Here is a 14,951-nt window from a genome sequence, read left to right as displayed (position 1 = left end):
CATAAGCTGCAAAATGTATTATTGCATTTAAAAATTACTCATAAGCAGCATTATCACACCTATTAAATATATATTCCTTGTATTTTTGACGACATAGCATCAAATGGATTAAGAAAGATGGAATTTGACGTGTCAACTTATTAGGGAACATGAAAATTAATAAATATAGACTTTGCTCAGTCTATAAAGTTAATTTGTTTGTACAAAATATCTCAAAGCAAGAGTTACCTGATATTCATTTTAGGAAGTGTTATTTTTTTTTCAATTTCTTAAAAAATAAGCAGAGCGAAATACATATCACGATAATAATATATTAAAGTGTTGGCATGCTGAACCAACTTTTTTTTTTCAATTTAAAATATAAATTTAATTTATTTTATGTTGGTTCGGAATAATTGATTTTTTTATTAACATTTTTAAGTACATATAGTCTATACATTATAAGTGTAATTTTACATTGGTAACTAATAAAGTTTATTGGTAGTATAATTTTTTATAATAATTATTGTAAAAGTTACTAAAATTATTATGAATTGATTGATTATGTAAAATATTTTTATTATACTTTCTCAGTTATTGTTTATAAGATAGTTATTGAATTTTTTGGTCTTTTTTTCATATCTTATTATAATTTTTTTTCTTATGTATTAATTATTTTTTATTAAAATATATTGAATTGTTTCTTTTTTTTCTCTTATGAAGATATGAGAAAATAAGTGAATTTTCAGTAAAATTAACGACAAATTTTAAAAAACATAATTATAAATAAATTTAATATCAACAATTAAATTAACTAATTTTCTTAATAAACATAAATTAATAACCTATATTTGAGTCCAAATTTGTTAATTTCACTATTACAATTCTCTCTCTATATATATATATAAAGTTGGACGGTGATGCATGCATTTGGTTGGTGGGTTGTGAACTTGTGATTGAATGAGGTGCATTATTTATTTTTTGATAAACAAAATATTGAAAGAGAAATATGAATTTTAAGTATAATATAAAGTTAGTTATGAATCTCATAAGTGTTTACACTCACATGTATTAGCTTAGGTAGAAGATTTTAAAGGAGGGAAGGATAGTCAGAGAGTTTGTTGGTTTCAGCAACCAGAAGCAGCTTGGAAGATGAAACGCATTTAAGAATCCATATGAAAATGACAGGGCCGGACTCACACTACCATTCATGCTTCGCTCTCACTTCCAAACAAACGAAAAACGTTACTATTACCACTTAGGAGTTTACTTCTTCATCGCTCACATCACAATTCACTAGGTTTGCGCTCCGCAATTGCAATTTCTAACTTCGTTTTTAGCTTTTGTGTTTTTCTTCTTTCTTCGGCGATTCGAATTTATATGTTTTTTTTTTTATTTTCTTTTTTATAATTTGAATTCAATTAGGAAGCTGTAAGAAAAAGGATCTTCAGTGTTTCGAGACCTCTGAAGAAGATGGGGAAAAAGCGTGTAATGACGCCAGCCAAGGACGTTGACTTATCTTCCATCAAATACGAACGTGAAATTGTGCAAGGTAATTTCATTCTCTTGCTTCTTCTGCAATTAAGTTGAATTTTCAGTTTCTACTATTGACATTTGTTTTTTGCAGCTCCGCATTTGACTGGATTTGTATTTAGATTATTTGTGAGGATAATTGAAGCTCCGGTTATAGGCCCTATCATTATGAATATTCTGAAGAAAGAAAATAAAATGGATGAGGTGCGTGTTTTGTTGCTGAAATTAGTGACTACTGTGATGTACTCTTTATTCTAATGTCATGGTTAACTACAGGTGTTTTACTTCAGTTTTTGTGTGTGTCATTATGATTTATGAATAATACATGAGTGGCATGTGAACGACAGTAACAAAACGAATTGACTAAATGTTGTCTGTTTTTTTCCCTTATGATTATGCACAGATATTGCGGCACACTATGATACCTGAGGAACCCATGTTTAAACCTGAATATCCACCTCAAGGTGGTTTCCTCTCCTCATTTGTGAATTGCTTCTTGTCAATTTGTAGTCTGTGTTTAAATTGCAGGTGGTCTTATATGTTGGATTTACTTAAAATTTGAAGTTCTTTGAGATAATTAGATTAGGATAGGAGGAACAAATCATTTGCATTGCATTTGAGGATGCTTGCTTATTATATAATCCACCCTGATGTCTGTAACATTAATTTAGAAATGGAGCCTGGTGTTGTTGTCCTTGAGGAAGATGGGAGACCTGAAGATCGAGTTGAGTATGCTCTGAAGTGTCTTCCACATTATGATGTTGCTGAATCATGGGAAAATTCATCTGCATCCTTTCGGTACTGGAAAATACGTGACTATGCTCATGCTTATCAATCTAGAAAAGTAACCCCATCTATGGTATGTAGCATTTAGTTGGTAGCAACTCTTTGTACAGATTTGTCTTCTCTTTATTCAAATTAAATTGTAAAATGAAACAATTAAACTTTGAATATATAGGTTGCCGAGCGCATTATCTCAATTATAGAGGACAATGGAAGAAATAAACCTCCTACACCACTATTGATATCGTTTGATGCTGCAGGAGTACGGGAGCAGGCGGCAGCATCTACTCAGAGGTTTGAAGCAGGTAATCTTGTATGATTCGGATGCTTACAGTCTAAATCTTTCATGCATGATTATACTGAGACATGGCACGAATAGACATAGACAATTATCCAATTTATATTCTCGGACTTTGATTACGTAGGAAATCCATTATCGATATTGGATGGAATTTTCATGGCCATCAAAGATGACATAGATTGTTATCCTCATCCATCTAAGGGTAAGTAAATCTTAGCATCTTACTTTGTCCTGGTAATTGAAAAAAAAAACTGAATTTTCTTCTGATGATTACAGGTGCAACTACATGGATGCATGAGGTACGCACTGTAAAGGAGGATGCAGTCTGTGTATCAAGACTGCGTACCTGTGGTGTCATATTCATCGGGAAGGCAAATATGCATGAGTTAGGCATGGGTACAACAGGAAATAATCCTAATTTTGGGTAAGGTTATATTGTTAATTTAAATCTTGATGTCACTATCAACATCTCTGCTTGCTTTGTGTGTGTTGGGGGGGTGGGGGGGAATGATATTAACAAATTTATTTGTATTTCCATTCATCTTGTTGATCAGAAACATAAGAACCATTATTGAAAGGAAAAACTGTTATATGGCAGCATAATAGACTCTTCCCCATAACAAAGGTTTATTGCATAAAGAATATGGAAGAGTAGCAGGGGATTGCACACTCTTGTATACAATGAAGAGAACATGAGTAGGGGATCTGCCAATGTGACAGCTGGGGGAAGGGAAGGGAACCTGTTAAAGGGATAAAAGGAAGGAAGGGAGTGGGGATGGGGTGGTAAACAGGAATTGAGTGTGGGATTAGATGTGAGGTTACAGGTCTCACAAATGACCTGTGTTGTCTTTTCATCTTTGTTATCTGTTATTTCTTTCCTCAGTATTCTGCAATTACTGGGTCCAATGTGATTTGAGAAGTAGTTTCTATCATGGGGACATGTGTCATAAGTCTTTAGGAAATTAAAGGAGAGTTTTTCTCTCCATTAATTGCCGTGAATCTCTTACATAACCTTGAAAACTGTTTTGGTTTGCTTGTAATTATCTTGTTCCTCATCAGAATCTAGCTTTGTTGATTATTCAACTGAATTTTCTTGAGTTGCAGAACTACAAGAAATCCTCATGCGCCTGACAGGTATACTGGTGGATCTTCTTCAGGTCCAGCTGCAATTGTTGCTTCTGGACTATGTTCTGCTGCACTGGGAACTGATGGTGGAGGTTGTGCAAATCTAATGTATTAAACTGATTATTTGGCTCTATGTTCTCTGTATAACTTATTTTTGAAAATTTTGGAAAAGGGCAGGTTCAGTCCGTATTCCTTCTTCCCTTTGTGGTGTGGTGGGATTTAAGACAACTTATGGGCGAACAAGCATGGAAGGGTAATTTCTTGCACTATGTAATGGATCAATCATTACCAGCTCTTTATATGTACTATTTGCTCCTCAAGAAAATGTTTTTTTTCCTTCTTTTACCACATTGTAGGAACAATTATGTTTTGTGATCCTATTCTATATTATTTGGGGTCAGGATTTGCCCATTTTCTATTGTGACTATCAAATGAAATTACTATTTTTTTTCCCGGACATTCATATCAAAGACAAAAATCTGAGAAGTTTGGTAAAGGAAGAAGAAAGCTACGGTTGAGAACTTAGAGCATCTTTACTGAAAGAACCCATTTTAGGTTCTTGGACCACTTTTTGTGGGTCCCATGATGCCACATAGGATGCAAGAACTTTTGCCATTTTTTCTATAGTGGTAGAGCCCCATTTGAATTCTTGGATTTTACTTGCACAGAAAAAAAATGTTTTTTGAAAAAAAGAGTTCTTGGGAGTTCTTCCCCCTAGAACCCAACCTCCCTCCAACATGGAAAAATTTTGAGCAAGAATAATGATAGATCTGGTGGACAGGGATTCTTGAGCTCAAGAACCCCTATTAAAGATGCTGTTAGTTGACAAGATGTTGAAGGAATTCCTTTAGGGCCCAATAGAAGAAAATTTGTTGTATTAGACTTAAAATATCTGGGTCAAATACCTCATGACTATGAGAAGAAATCAATTAAATTTCTTATGATTAAAATGCTTCTGTTTTCATCTTTAAGATTATTATTCAATATACCTTCACATGACAATGGTATGAAAGTAGGTTACTTTATCAGTTTATCTGAAAGACTAAAATCTAAGTGACTGAAGGCTGCCAGTTATTTGAGCTTAGTAGACAATTCTCCTATTTATAAAATAGGGTAAATAATCTGGTGTTCTGAGTGGTGAAGGAACTTGTTTAACTTTTTTTTTTTGGTTCAGATTTTTTCTATTTTTTATGACAGTTCTGCCTTTTACTGGCAGGCTTTATAACGGAATGCGGTTCTACAGTTTCTTTGAATTTTGTTTTTGTTTCACATTCTTGACCTTAGTCTAAGCCTCTAAGGCATTGGTGGAGAGTAGGTAGCGTGATCTTGTCATTTGTTTAGCAAATTCCAAAGTGCAGCATGTCTGAATAGAACTTGTATGAAGTCTCCAAAAATTTTGACATGCCAGAGTTTGTGATATTCATTATTCTATTGATTATAATTAAAAAAGATATAGGAATAAACTATTTAGTTGTATTTGTAAACCATTGTAGTGCTTGACTAGCTAAGTTTGTAATGTCTGGAACACTTACATTTTTTTTTTGTTTTTATTTACAGGTCACTGTGTGATTCTGGGACCGTGGAAATTATTGGACCCATTGCTTCAACGGTGGAGGATGTTTTGCTGGTGTATGAACTGCATATTTCTCTCTTTCTCTTTCACGCTTCCTCTTTTACCAGCTCTTTCATTTTACTTGAATGCTCTCAACTTCACATGCACATGTTTGCACTTCTAGTTGTTTGGTTTAGTTAATTCAGTTGTTGATATCTAGTATAAAACCTTTATCACTATGGCTTGCTTCTTGAACCTATATAACAGATCTTTTTGGTCCTAATGATTCAGGTATTCTGCAATGTTGGGTGCATCACCTGCAAATAGAATCAGTTTGAAACCGGTATTTTTTTTTTGTTGCTGTGGGGGTGGGGGGATCTAGTTCTTTAATCCAACAGTTGATATTCTTCTAAGTAATTAGAAAATTGTTGAGATTGAAAACCAAAAATGTTGACAATATGACTAATGTAATTGTGGCCTCTTTGGGCTGCCTTAATTGCAACCTCTGGGGGTGTGTTTAGTCCCACATAAATTGCCAAGAGATATGACCAATGTAATCCTTATAAGACTTAGGTAGTTCTCACCTTAAAAACAGGTTTTGTTGGGATGAACCCTATGCCCAAATTCTAAGAATGAACTACAAAACTGGTTTTGTGAGGTCGAGTTAGTCTATTCAAAGTAAATTTCCATCAAATAAAGCCAAGAAGTTCTTGGAAAAATCTTTTAACAAATTGGCAACAAGAAAAACCAGGATCTAACTTTGGAACATGGACATCAGTCATTTAAAAGGACTGACTAAAAAGGGGATGTATCAAACCTAGGACAATAAATTACCCTCTGACATTTGGCAATTTCCCTATCCCAGCCATAACAAAGTAAGCCTGCCTCCATGATTACATATTATGTTCTAAAAACCCTTTGTACTGCTACTCTTTATCAATCAGAGGTTCTTTTAGACCTCTTATGGATGGTGTATATGACAAACACAAACTACTAAACCAACTTTTATTCAGTTATTCTATTCTGTATTCTCTATACAAAACTTTGCCATTCTTTAGTAAGTATGATGCATATATTTTTGTGTTTATTGTAGGCACCACCTTGTTTGCCAACTCTGTCATCCAATGATAATTCAAATGCCTTGGGATCTTTAAGAATTGGAAAGTACACCCCGGTAATCACCTTATTCTTTCAAAATAGATTTTTGTGCAGTTTAATGTGACATACTTTTTATGTATAATATATTTATTCTTGTGAAGTGGTTTAATGATGTACACTCAACTGAAATCTCTGATAAATGTGAGGAAGCACTTAATCTGCTGTCTAAAGCACATGGTTGTGAAGTAAGTTCATCATTCTATCACGTAATGCACTTTATTTCTAGATAAGAATGATAGATTTAAACAGGGCTAAGTAGTGTATATTTCTATTATTTGAAGATGATAGAAATTGTTATACCAGAGCTTCTTGAGATGCGAACTGCCCATGTTGTTTCCATTGGCTCTGAATGCTTATGTTCACTGAATCCTGATTGTGAAGACGGGTATGTTTGAGTATATATTAAAACTTAATACTGGTAACTTCATTTTGTGGTCCAATTCTTAAAAGACATCCTTCTCATATGTTATTAAAAGTGGTTGATATTAGACGGTGGCTATAAAAATTTATGGTTATTTCCTTTATTTCTTTGCTTTCATAGGAGAGGTGTAAATTTGACATATGATACTCGTACAAGTTTGGCACTTTTTCGGTCATTTACAGCAGCAGATTATGTTGCAGCCCAATGTATCAGGTGAGACAAGAGTTGCTAATAAAAATAATTACTGATGACCTTGGAAAATGATGTCACTGATTGTCTAATGTAAACCATACCAAAAAATTGTGTATGTAGCTTCTAAAATTTATCGTAAATGTTTCAGACGAAGGAATATGTATTACCACTTGGAGATTTTCAAGAAAGTGGATGTCATAGTAACGCCGACCACTGGGTATGTATAACAATGTGGTGGAGTACTCCCTAGTGTATTGGACCCCGGCGCTGTGCCAAATTCAGTTTAGTTGATCTACTGTGGGTTACTTTTATAATTCTTTGAATGGCTTTGAAATTAGTTTTTACAGTCTGGATAAACAGTTTATATGTTTTCTGGCAGTTGTTACTAATTTATTGAAATGAAATCTACTTTGCCTATGGGAATGGATTTTGACGAAATTCAAATCTTATTTTGGAAGTATGGTTTTGTTGTTTTGGCTGGAATAATTGATATGGAGGAACTGCACCTGAACTGTCTTTGTTTGTAACAGCATGACAGCACCTATAATACCTCCCAGTGCTCTTAAAAGTGGTGAAACAGATATGCAGACTACAGGTAATCGATTAGCTTCACCTTTAAGTTGCAGCTTCAGAGTATTTTTCTTAGTGCAGCATTGTAAATTTGTAATTAACATTATATCCAATGTCACATACAATTGTTACTTGTGCACTCTGATAATATAAAAGGACAAGGTAAATTTTTTTAAAGTATTTTTGGCGGTGTTCTCCAATTAAAATTGATATTTCATCTCAGTAACAAATTCTAACTTTTAATAAACTTCGTATCCCATTGCCCGGAGGCTCTTCGCTATGCGAAGGTATGGGGGAGGGATGTTGTACGCAGCCTTACCCTTGCATATGCAAAGAGGCTGTTTCCGGATTCGAACCCATGACCAACAAGTCACCAAGGCACAACTTTACCGCTGCACCAGGGCTCGCCCTCAAATTCTAACTTTTAATGTGGACCTTAAAAGTTACTGAGGTGAAATTGTAATTTTGATTGGAAAACAATATCAAAAGTATCAAATCAAGTTGCTTATGTCCTTGTTATAAAGTTTTCAAATCAAAAGATGTCATGTGGATGATTTTTCTAACAATAAATAGCCTTAGCACAAAACATCGTTAAAAGTTTTGGATTGGATCTGTATCGAGACCCTGATCTCTTGATTTGTTTTTTCTTATTAGAACATTATCATTCATGACCGATCTAACTCTTAAGTAAAATGTCATGCCATGATTACAACTCTTCCTATTATGTAATAACTTATCTCTTCATATATGTTAACTCAAAGCTTCTTTACCAGCTAACCTTATGCAGTTCGTTGTTCCTGCAAATCTTTTGGGATTCCCTTCCATTTCTGTCCCGGTGAGTGAGAGTGAAGTGAATCAGTTACGAATAGTGTTTGTTATTTTGTTCTGAAGAGCACTTGAGTTAAATGCCATGGTTACTGTTAATAGAACGATATCTAGTAAGTTTGAATAAATTTCTCAACAAGTATTTACAGAAGGAAAAAAAATGAATCAACAAAGTAAAATAAATTACACTTAGATAAGTTGAAATCAACTTAAACTTTTAATAATAAATTTACAAGGACTGTTTTGTAAGTTAGGAATCAAATATTTTATCTGAATTGAAAAGTTTCGATAAACTAGAAGTTAATCCAAACTGGACACTTATCCTATACTGTTTATTCATTTAATTAGCATGTTTTGTCTATAGGTTGGTTACGATAAAGAAGGACTTCCAATAGGCTTGCAAATAATGGGTCGACCATGGGCGGAAGCTACTATTCTGCGTGTAGCCGCTGAAGTGGAGGTACGTATATTTGTCTTGCATAAATGTAAAAAGTGCTACTCCTATAAAGTTCCTCACCACTGTTTATGTCTGATATATAACTTATTTTGTCACTCTTTCTATTATTATTATTATGATCATTTCTTTTGGTAAAAGTTCTACCTAATTTATTCAGAAACTCTGTGGTGAGTCGAAGAAAAAACCCGTGTCATACTATGATGTTCTGAAGGCTAAATGAAGCTAAGATATTCTTGCTGGTTACGGTTTATAAGTGGCCCGAGCCTTTGCTGTTTTATCATTTGGAAATCGCTATCCATTTAGCAAATGCTGTGTGCTTTCATCCTTGGTTCTTCAAAGGATTTATGATTTCACAGATAAGAATAGTAATAATTTAAAGACAAAATGAAACACTATTTAGAAAATCATGGGCGAAGGTAACGTGCCCATTGTCAATAGAAGGAGCTTCTTAATAACTTCAAAAATAAGAATATTTGCTACTGAAACAGAATGTTCAGCATTGGTAAAGAGAATATTTTTTTTGTTATCTATTGAATTATATTCCATATTTACCACATTCTGCTGTTCGTTAAGTATAACCTACTATCAGTCTTTATAATTATTAATAAACACGAACGAATACCATATGACCATGTCAATGTATGTTGTAATAACTGAGATTCGTGTATCCTTAGTAGAGAATACTTTGTTGGACAAGTATTCCATATAAAATATTTCCTGTAACAGACGAGAAGCATAATTTGTGAAATTTGAAATAATGATGCTAGATTTCCTGAGTCACGATGAAATATCTACAGAACCTTTTATTTTTCCTCGGCGTTTTCATGCGCAACATCACTAGAGGAGAGGTCCTTCATGAAGGCATCTTGTCTAATTTTTTATGGTTAACGCCTCCTATCCGTCACACTACAAGTTGATAATAAATCATAAAAACCCCGACTGAGGTGCAAGGGAGCTCTTAAAGTTGTTTAGATTGTGTTCATACCAATCAACGATGACCATGGAGCGAAGCTCGCAGTTGGCAAAGCTGCAAAAATATTATTGGAGCCGGTCAATTAAATATATATGATATTTGCCTTAAAAAAAAAAAAAAAGGAAGGATACCACTGAACATATCACAGTGCCAGTTACAAGAACGTAATCCCAAGTTTAATAATTTAGGCACCGCATGAAACAGTATGCAAGACCCGAAAACAGCGGGGAGTAATAAGTACTTTCTTTATGGACTAAATTGTATTTATATAATTCATGAAGAAAGATGTATTCATTTAAAAAGAGTCACATAAATAATCAACTCTGTTGGCTCAAAAGGATGTTAATATACATGCAAGGCATCGGAAAACTTACGGCTTTGATAATTCTTTCTTCTCCAAGGGATGGCTGTAATTTCCAAAGGCACTAAGAGTATGCAACAACAATGCTCTATGCGTCACAATTGCTATCTCCTTCTCTTTTCTTGTCCCCAACCTGTGAAGAGGTGAAAAATAAAGTTAAGAGTCTCAGAAATGAACCCAGCATATTTGAAACCAATTTCCAGTATAGCTGATAATATTTCTTAGGTTGGATCTAGTATTCTAGTAGTCAAGTCTAATCTAGCAATGGGGGGGGGGGGGGGTGTTAAAGGAGTTGGTTGGGCTAAGTAAAGCCCAGGGGAAACAAAAAGTATAAAAACTAACATTTCCCAGTAACTAAATCATACCAGTTCATGAACTTCCGCCCTCTGGCTGCAAGTTCTTCCTTTGTCTCTCTAACATCGGCCTTCCACCAAGTATCCTCATTACTATCAATCTGGGAAGAAAAGAAAAAGTGACTTGGTAAAAACCCAAACAGAACAAATTATAATTAGACCCGATTTTTTGTACAGCTAACGAAAAATGTTAGCCGTCGTCAACAAAATCATAAACCACAAGGGTGCGTAGCATGATAAAATTTAGGTACTTGCCAGTGAAAAATCAATTGCAGGAAATAGGGATTGATACTCGCTGATGCTTCTCCTTTTGTCGCAGGGACGAACTCCCTGCATGAGAAAACACAAAGAAATCAATAACAAGCTTAGGAAGCTTATATAAAAATTGTTTCACAATTGCTGTTCAGAATTCAGACCATATTATTGTACAGGATACTGCACATTTGTGTTTCATTCAAGTCTTTATTAGAAATAAAAAATAAAAAACATTTTATTCAACTTGTGTAAATGCCTACTAACCAAGGGATCCAGCTTAGTTGGTTGAGCAGGGTGTGTGAGTGTTGTAAACCTCCTAGTATTGTGTTTAATTCCTATGGATAAAAAAAAATGCCCACTAACAACAACTGCTATTTGGCTAAAGTTTGTCAAGCTTTTCCGTTATGTCTGCAAGCCTCAAAATTGTGGCCTAGCTAGCTAGACTAAAACTATGCGTCAAACAGACTAATAGAGTTAGAAAACAATATAATTAGGATTATCGTTTTTTCAAAGGGGATTATAGCAGACAAACATTAAGAGTAGAAGAAGATGAGCAATAATTTGAAATTCATGTCTTAAAATCTCTCCATGACGATTTGGAAGCATAGAAATCTCTTGGTTTTTAAAAACCAGATTTTCAATCCCGAAAAAGTCATGGACGAAGCTCTATTCCATACTTGGTCTTGGTTAAAAGGAATAGACAAAGATTTTCTTATTCATTTTAATCAATGGTCTAGTAGCTTGCAGGAGGAAATGTCCTAGGGGTTATTGTTGTTCTTTTTCTTCAACTGCTGGGTATTTTGTTCTAATGTAGTGGGGTTTGGCATAGTTTTGCCATTGTAATCATATGCTGTTTTCCTCAGTACCTCTAGTACTGATTTATATATAATACTACTTGATTTTTGCTGTGCAAAAAAAAAAATGAAAATAAAGTGGAGTTGTGTAAAGTTATACATTTGTGTGCTGTCTTAAAATTCCTGCCTCCTTTTAATTACAAGATATCCATTTTCTAACACTTGCCCATGTTGTGAAGGTAATTTAAGTTTCACTCTTGCACACATAGCGATATGATATGTAATTATGTAAACTGTCTCCTAGAAGAATGTTTTGTGTCAATAGATAAAAAAAATGTTCAGATTATAAAATCACATACCAAATGTTCCCGACAAAGTTCAACAGCAACAATTGGAGGGCAATTCAGACTTGAAATTGCAGCACGATTGCTGTTTCCTGCATTTTCCACCATAAGAGGTAGCACATCTGTTATATCTGTGTAGCTCTCACCTCCAAACACCCCAACAGCAGTTTGTAGAGTCCTAAAACCTTTCGTTGTAAGTTATTTCAAACAATTCATAAGAAACACATTCCAATATAAACTACATAAACCCAGAATATGGATAACTTGCAAAACCCTCCCAACTCAGCTTTTTTCAATTAATGCAACCTCATTCATGAAGACACTACGTAACAGGAACAAGTTAGTGCAGTAAATAGATAGACTTGAATAAATGAAGCGTCACTAATCCAAATAATTTTCAGTGTGCATATAGTTTTGATTTGATACTAAAGAGACCCACATTGCCCCCATGAACCATGAGCAGGGAGAGACTTTAAGCTAGCATTTTAATGATTTACAACTTACAACTGGGTTCACAGATTTGATAATCTAAATCCTGGTAACATTAATTTACCATCGGACCAACATAGCTCATACATAGAGAACACTCTTTTGAATTGAATTGTTTCCAAGACAAAAATATTTTCCATTTTATTAGCTAGCAATTATATTTTTAAGCAATATTTTTTACCTGAAAGATAATATACCAGATCCATGGACTTGCTGAGTTGCTGCACATGTTTTATTTACATGATTAAGTCACACCAATGTTCAAAATGTGCAAATTAAAGATTGCCCATCTGATGTTGCTTCATAGTAATCAGACACACTACCATAGTCTATCACATTCATCAATCGGTAAAAGCTGATCATGTTGCAGAAAGAAGAGACAACAAACATAAACATAGGATACCTTTATCAGCCATTGCAAACTAGCAGTGTTTCCAAACACAAAAAAGTTCACAGAAAACTTGAAGAAGGTCAAAGCCAATCACAAGTAAAAGAAAGAAAAAGCATGCCAAATCTACTTGATATTGGAAATTTGTGAAAGTGGGAAAAGAATGATTTCCTGATCTTCAGCAGTTATTCTGTACAAGATTTTAGAATTAAGTACTCATGCAAGAAATAGAGACAAACAGTTTCTCAATCCATATAAAGCATTTGAGTCACTAAAGAAGCACACAGGTATTGATACCTCAATAAAGGAGATGCTATGACCAGATCAATCCTCTTCATAAGCCCAGAATCATGAACATCCTTACGCAAACTGTCAACCTATCATAAGCAAAAGATTATCACACATTCACAAGACTAAACAGTCTTTTCCATCTCTAAACTACATCTTGACTCATGTAAGCTTATCCTTTCCAAACATGTTTCACACAATAAGCTGCGGTGCTTTACTACCTCTTGCCAGCCTAGTGGCGTAAGATGTGCATCAAAATATTCAGGCTTCATATATGCATTGTAGTCCTTATCTCCCTCCACATTGTGGATCCCTTGTCCATGCCTCACCTGGATGCGTGTCTTATAAGTTGGCAATGCCTTGATTTGCATACAATCTTAAATGTGCTTAGTAATGAAATACATAACATAGCAGCTTCAAGTCCACACCAGATACAGACAGTGTGTTTACTGAAAAAGTGAGTTCAATTTCAATACTAACCAGGTGAATGGTTTTGCAACGGTTCAATGGAAAGATACATGGACCACCACTACCACCACCACCACTATCAATATTCTCTGACAAACCTAGCAAACATTCACGCAACAGAACAGAACGGGAAATAAAAGTAATATAGCATCAGAATCCAAACGATAGCAAGTTAGCAACAATAGAAAAACAAAAATTGCTATAATAAGATCCGAACTGATAATTCACCAAATAACGAGTTATGCACAGGGAAGCACATTGAGAACTAGAACCATTGCAGGAAGTCTAGATCAACGCACAGTGCATCAATTGTCGGTAGATTGTTACAGTTTAAGCAAATTGATAGGTTGCAATTATTCAATTTATTTTCCTAATTCGTTGGATGCTGCTTCGGTAGATCTTGTGTTCTTATAACGAATGTAACCTAAACGTGATTTTTCACACACACAAACATAAACGACGGAAAGCGAAATTTGCGACCGCATTGGAAGAAAAGGAAAAGGAAATGAGATGTGAGTGAGTACCGGAGAAGCAGAGAGCGGAAGGAGGAGAAAGAGAAAGGTGTGGAAATGCGCGGCGGCGAAAGCGTAGAGAAGAGGGAAAAGATGAGATGCTGCAATATACAGCCACTGTGATCATGCTCATGTTCATGTTTATGGCGCTGACTAGTAGGAGCTTGTAAATTTGAGCTTAGTTTCCCACCATTTATAAACGTGTTTAATTTAATAACTTCCATAATTAACTTATTAAAATACAACAACAATTTTACTTGGCTGAAGGCTCAACACAATCCAAATTAAACTGTTTTCAAATATCATTCTGAAATTTAAAGATGTTTTGGATAAATGGTTTAATTGCATTAATTCAATTTTTTTATAATATTATTAATATCTTTTTTTTTACTGAACATTATTAATATCTTTTTGTGAAGTAAACATTCATAAATTTTATCGCATAAGTTACTAAAACCAAGTTAGAAGAATTTATAAAAATGTCATGAATAATTTTGTTGATATAGTCCTAACTAATTTTTATATGATATTCATGTATTATTACTATTATATATTAGAAATTATTAACAGTATATTTTATAACACATCCTTTAAAATGCACTTAATAACAGTATTAGTATTCAGTAAAAAAAAAAAAACAGTATTACTGTATTAGTATCATACTTTTCTTTAACACATTTTATTATTTACTAAAATATTTATTTATTAAAATAATAGAGTCATAAAAGAGATCCGTTAACCGAGAAATATCAATAAATCTGTTTTGAAATTTTTTTACCTACTAATTTTTAACTAATAATAAATATAGAAATGGTGTCATAAAAAGTGAA

At 34.0% G+C, this 14,951-nt stretch overlaps 2 protein-coding genes across 6 annotated transcripts; one reads left to right on the top strand and one right to left on the bottom strand.

Annotated features, from left to right (window-relative positions):
* The first annotated feature begins 905 nt into the window (after nucleotides 1-905).
* On the top strand, nucleotides 906-9,426 carry LOC100800479 (fatty acid amide hydrolase). 3 transcript variants are annotated; one of them, XM_041008356.1, is made up of 22 exons: nucleotides 906-944; nucleotides 1,060-1,279; nucleotides 1,405-1,531; nucleotides 1,607-1,716; nucleotides 1,916-1,976; nucleotides 2,184-2,371; nucleotides 2,471-2,600; nucleotides 2,721-2,798; nucleotides 2,873-3,020; nucleotides 3,701-3,813; nucleotides 3,899-3,974; nucleotides 5,279-5,350; nucleotides 5,565-5,616; nucleotides 6,367-6,447; nucleotides 6,533-6,616; nucleotides 6,713-6,816; nucleotides 6,973-7,065; nucleotides 7,193-7,261; nucleotides 7,575-7,639; nucleotides 8,388-8,449; nucleotides 8,804-8,899; nucleotides 9,054-9,426. In XM_041008356.1, exons 3-22 carry the CDS (start codon nucleotides 1,453-1,455, stop codon nucleotides 9,114-9,116), a joined length of 1,824 nt encoding a protein of 607 aa, XP_040864290.1. In that variant the 5' UTR covers nucleotides 906-944; nucleotides 1,060-1,279; nucleotides 1,405-1,452; the 3' UTR covers nucleotides 9,117-9,426. The 3 variants fall into 3 exon arrangements, 2 of the variants coding, with proteins under 2 accessions (XP_040864290.1, XP_014621333.1); XM_014765847.2 differs by lacking the exon at nucleotides 906-944 and having other exon boundaries at nucleotides 1,019-1,279; XR_001384206.2 differs by lacking the exons at nucleotides 906-944; nucleotides 8,388-8,449 and having other exon boundaries at nucleotides 1,017-1,279; nucleotides 9,054-9,107.
* Nucleotides 9,427-9,534: 108 nt separating this feature from the next.
* On the bottom strand, nucleotides 9,535-14,553 carry LOC100801023 (uncharacterized). 3 transcript variants are annotated; one of them, NM_001255963.2, is given in 10 exon segments: nucleotides 9,535-9,802; nucleotides 9,882-9,923; nucleotides 10,244-10,363; nucleotides 10,596-10,684; nucleotides 10,839-10,913; nucleotides 11,992-12,154; nucleotides 13,151-13,230; nucleotides 13,363-13,470; nucleotides 13,622-13,707; nucleotides 14,134-14,264. In NM_001255963.2, coding segments are annotated over 10 exon segments (912 nt in total). In that variant the 5' UTR covers nucleotides 14,261-14,264; the 3' UTR covers nucleotides 9,535-9,780.
* Nucleotides 14,554-14,951: the final 398 nt, after the last annotated feature.

This window comes from Glycine max, chromosome 13 (assembly GCF_000004515.6).
Source record: "Glycine max cultivar Williams 82 chromosome 13, Glycine_max_v4.0, whole genome shotgun sequence".
Lineage (NCBI taxonomy): Eukaryota > Viridiplantae > Streptophyta > Magnoliopsida > Fabales > Fabaceae > Glycine > Glycine max.
The sequence above is the reverse complement of the archived record's forward strand: the minus strand, read 5'-3'. Positions and strand labels throughout refer to the sequence as shown.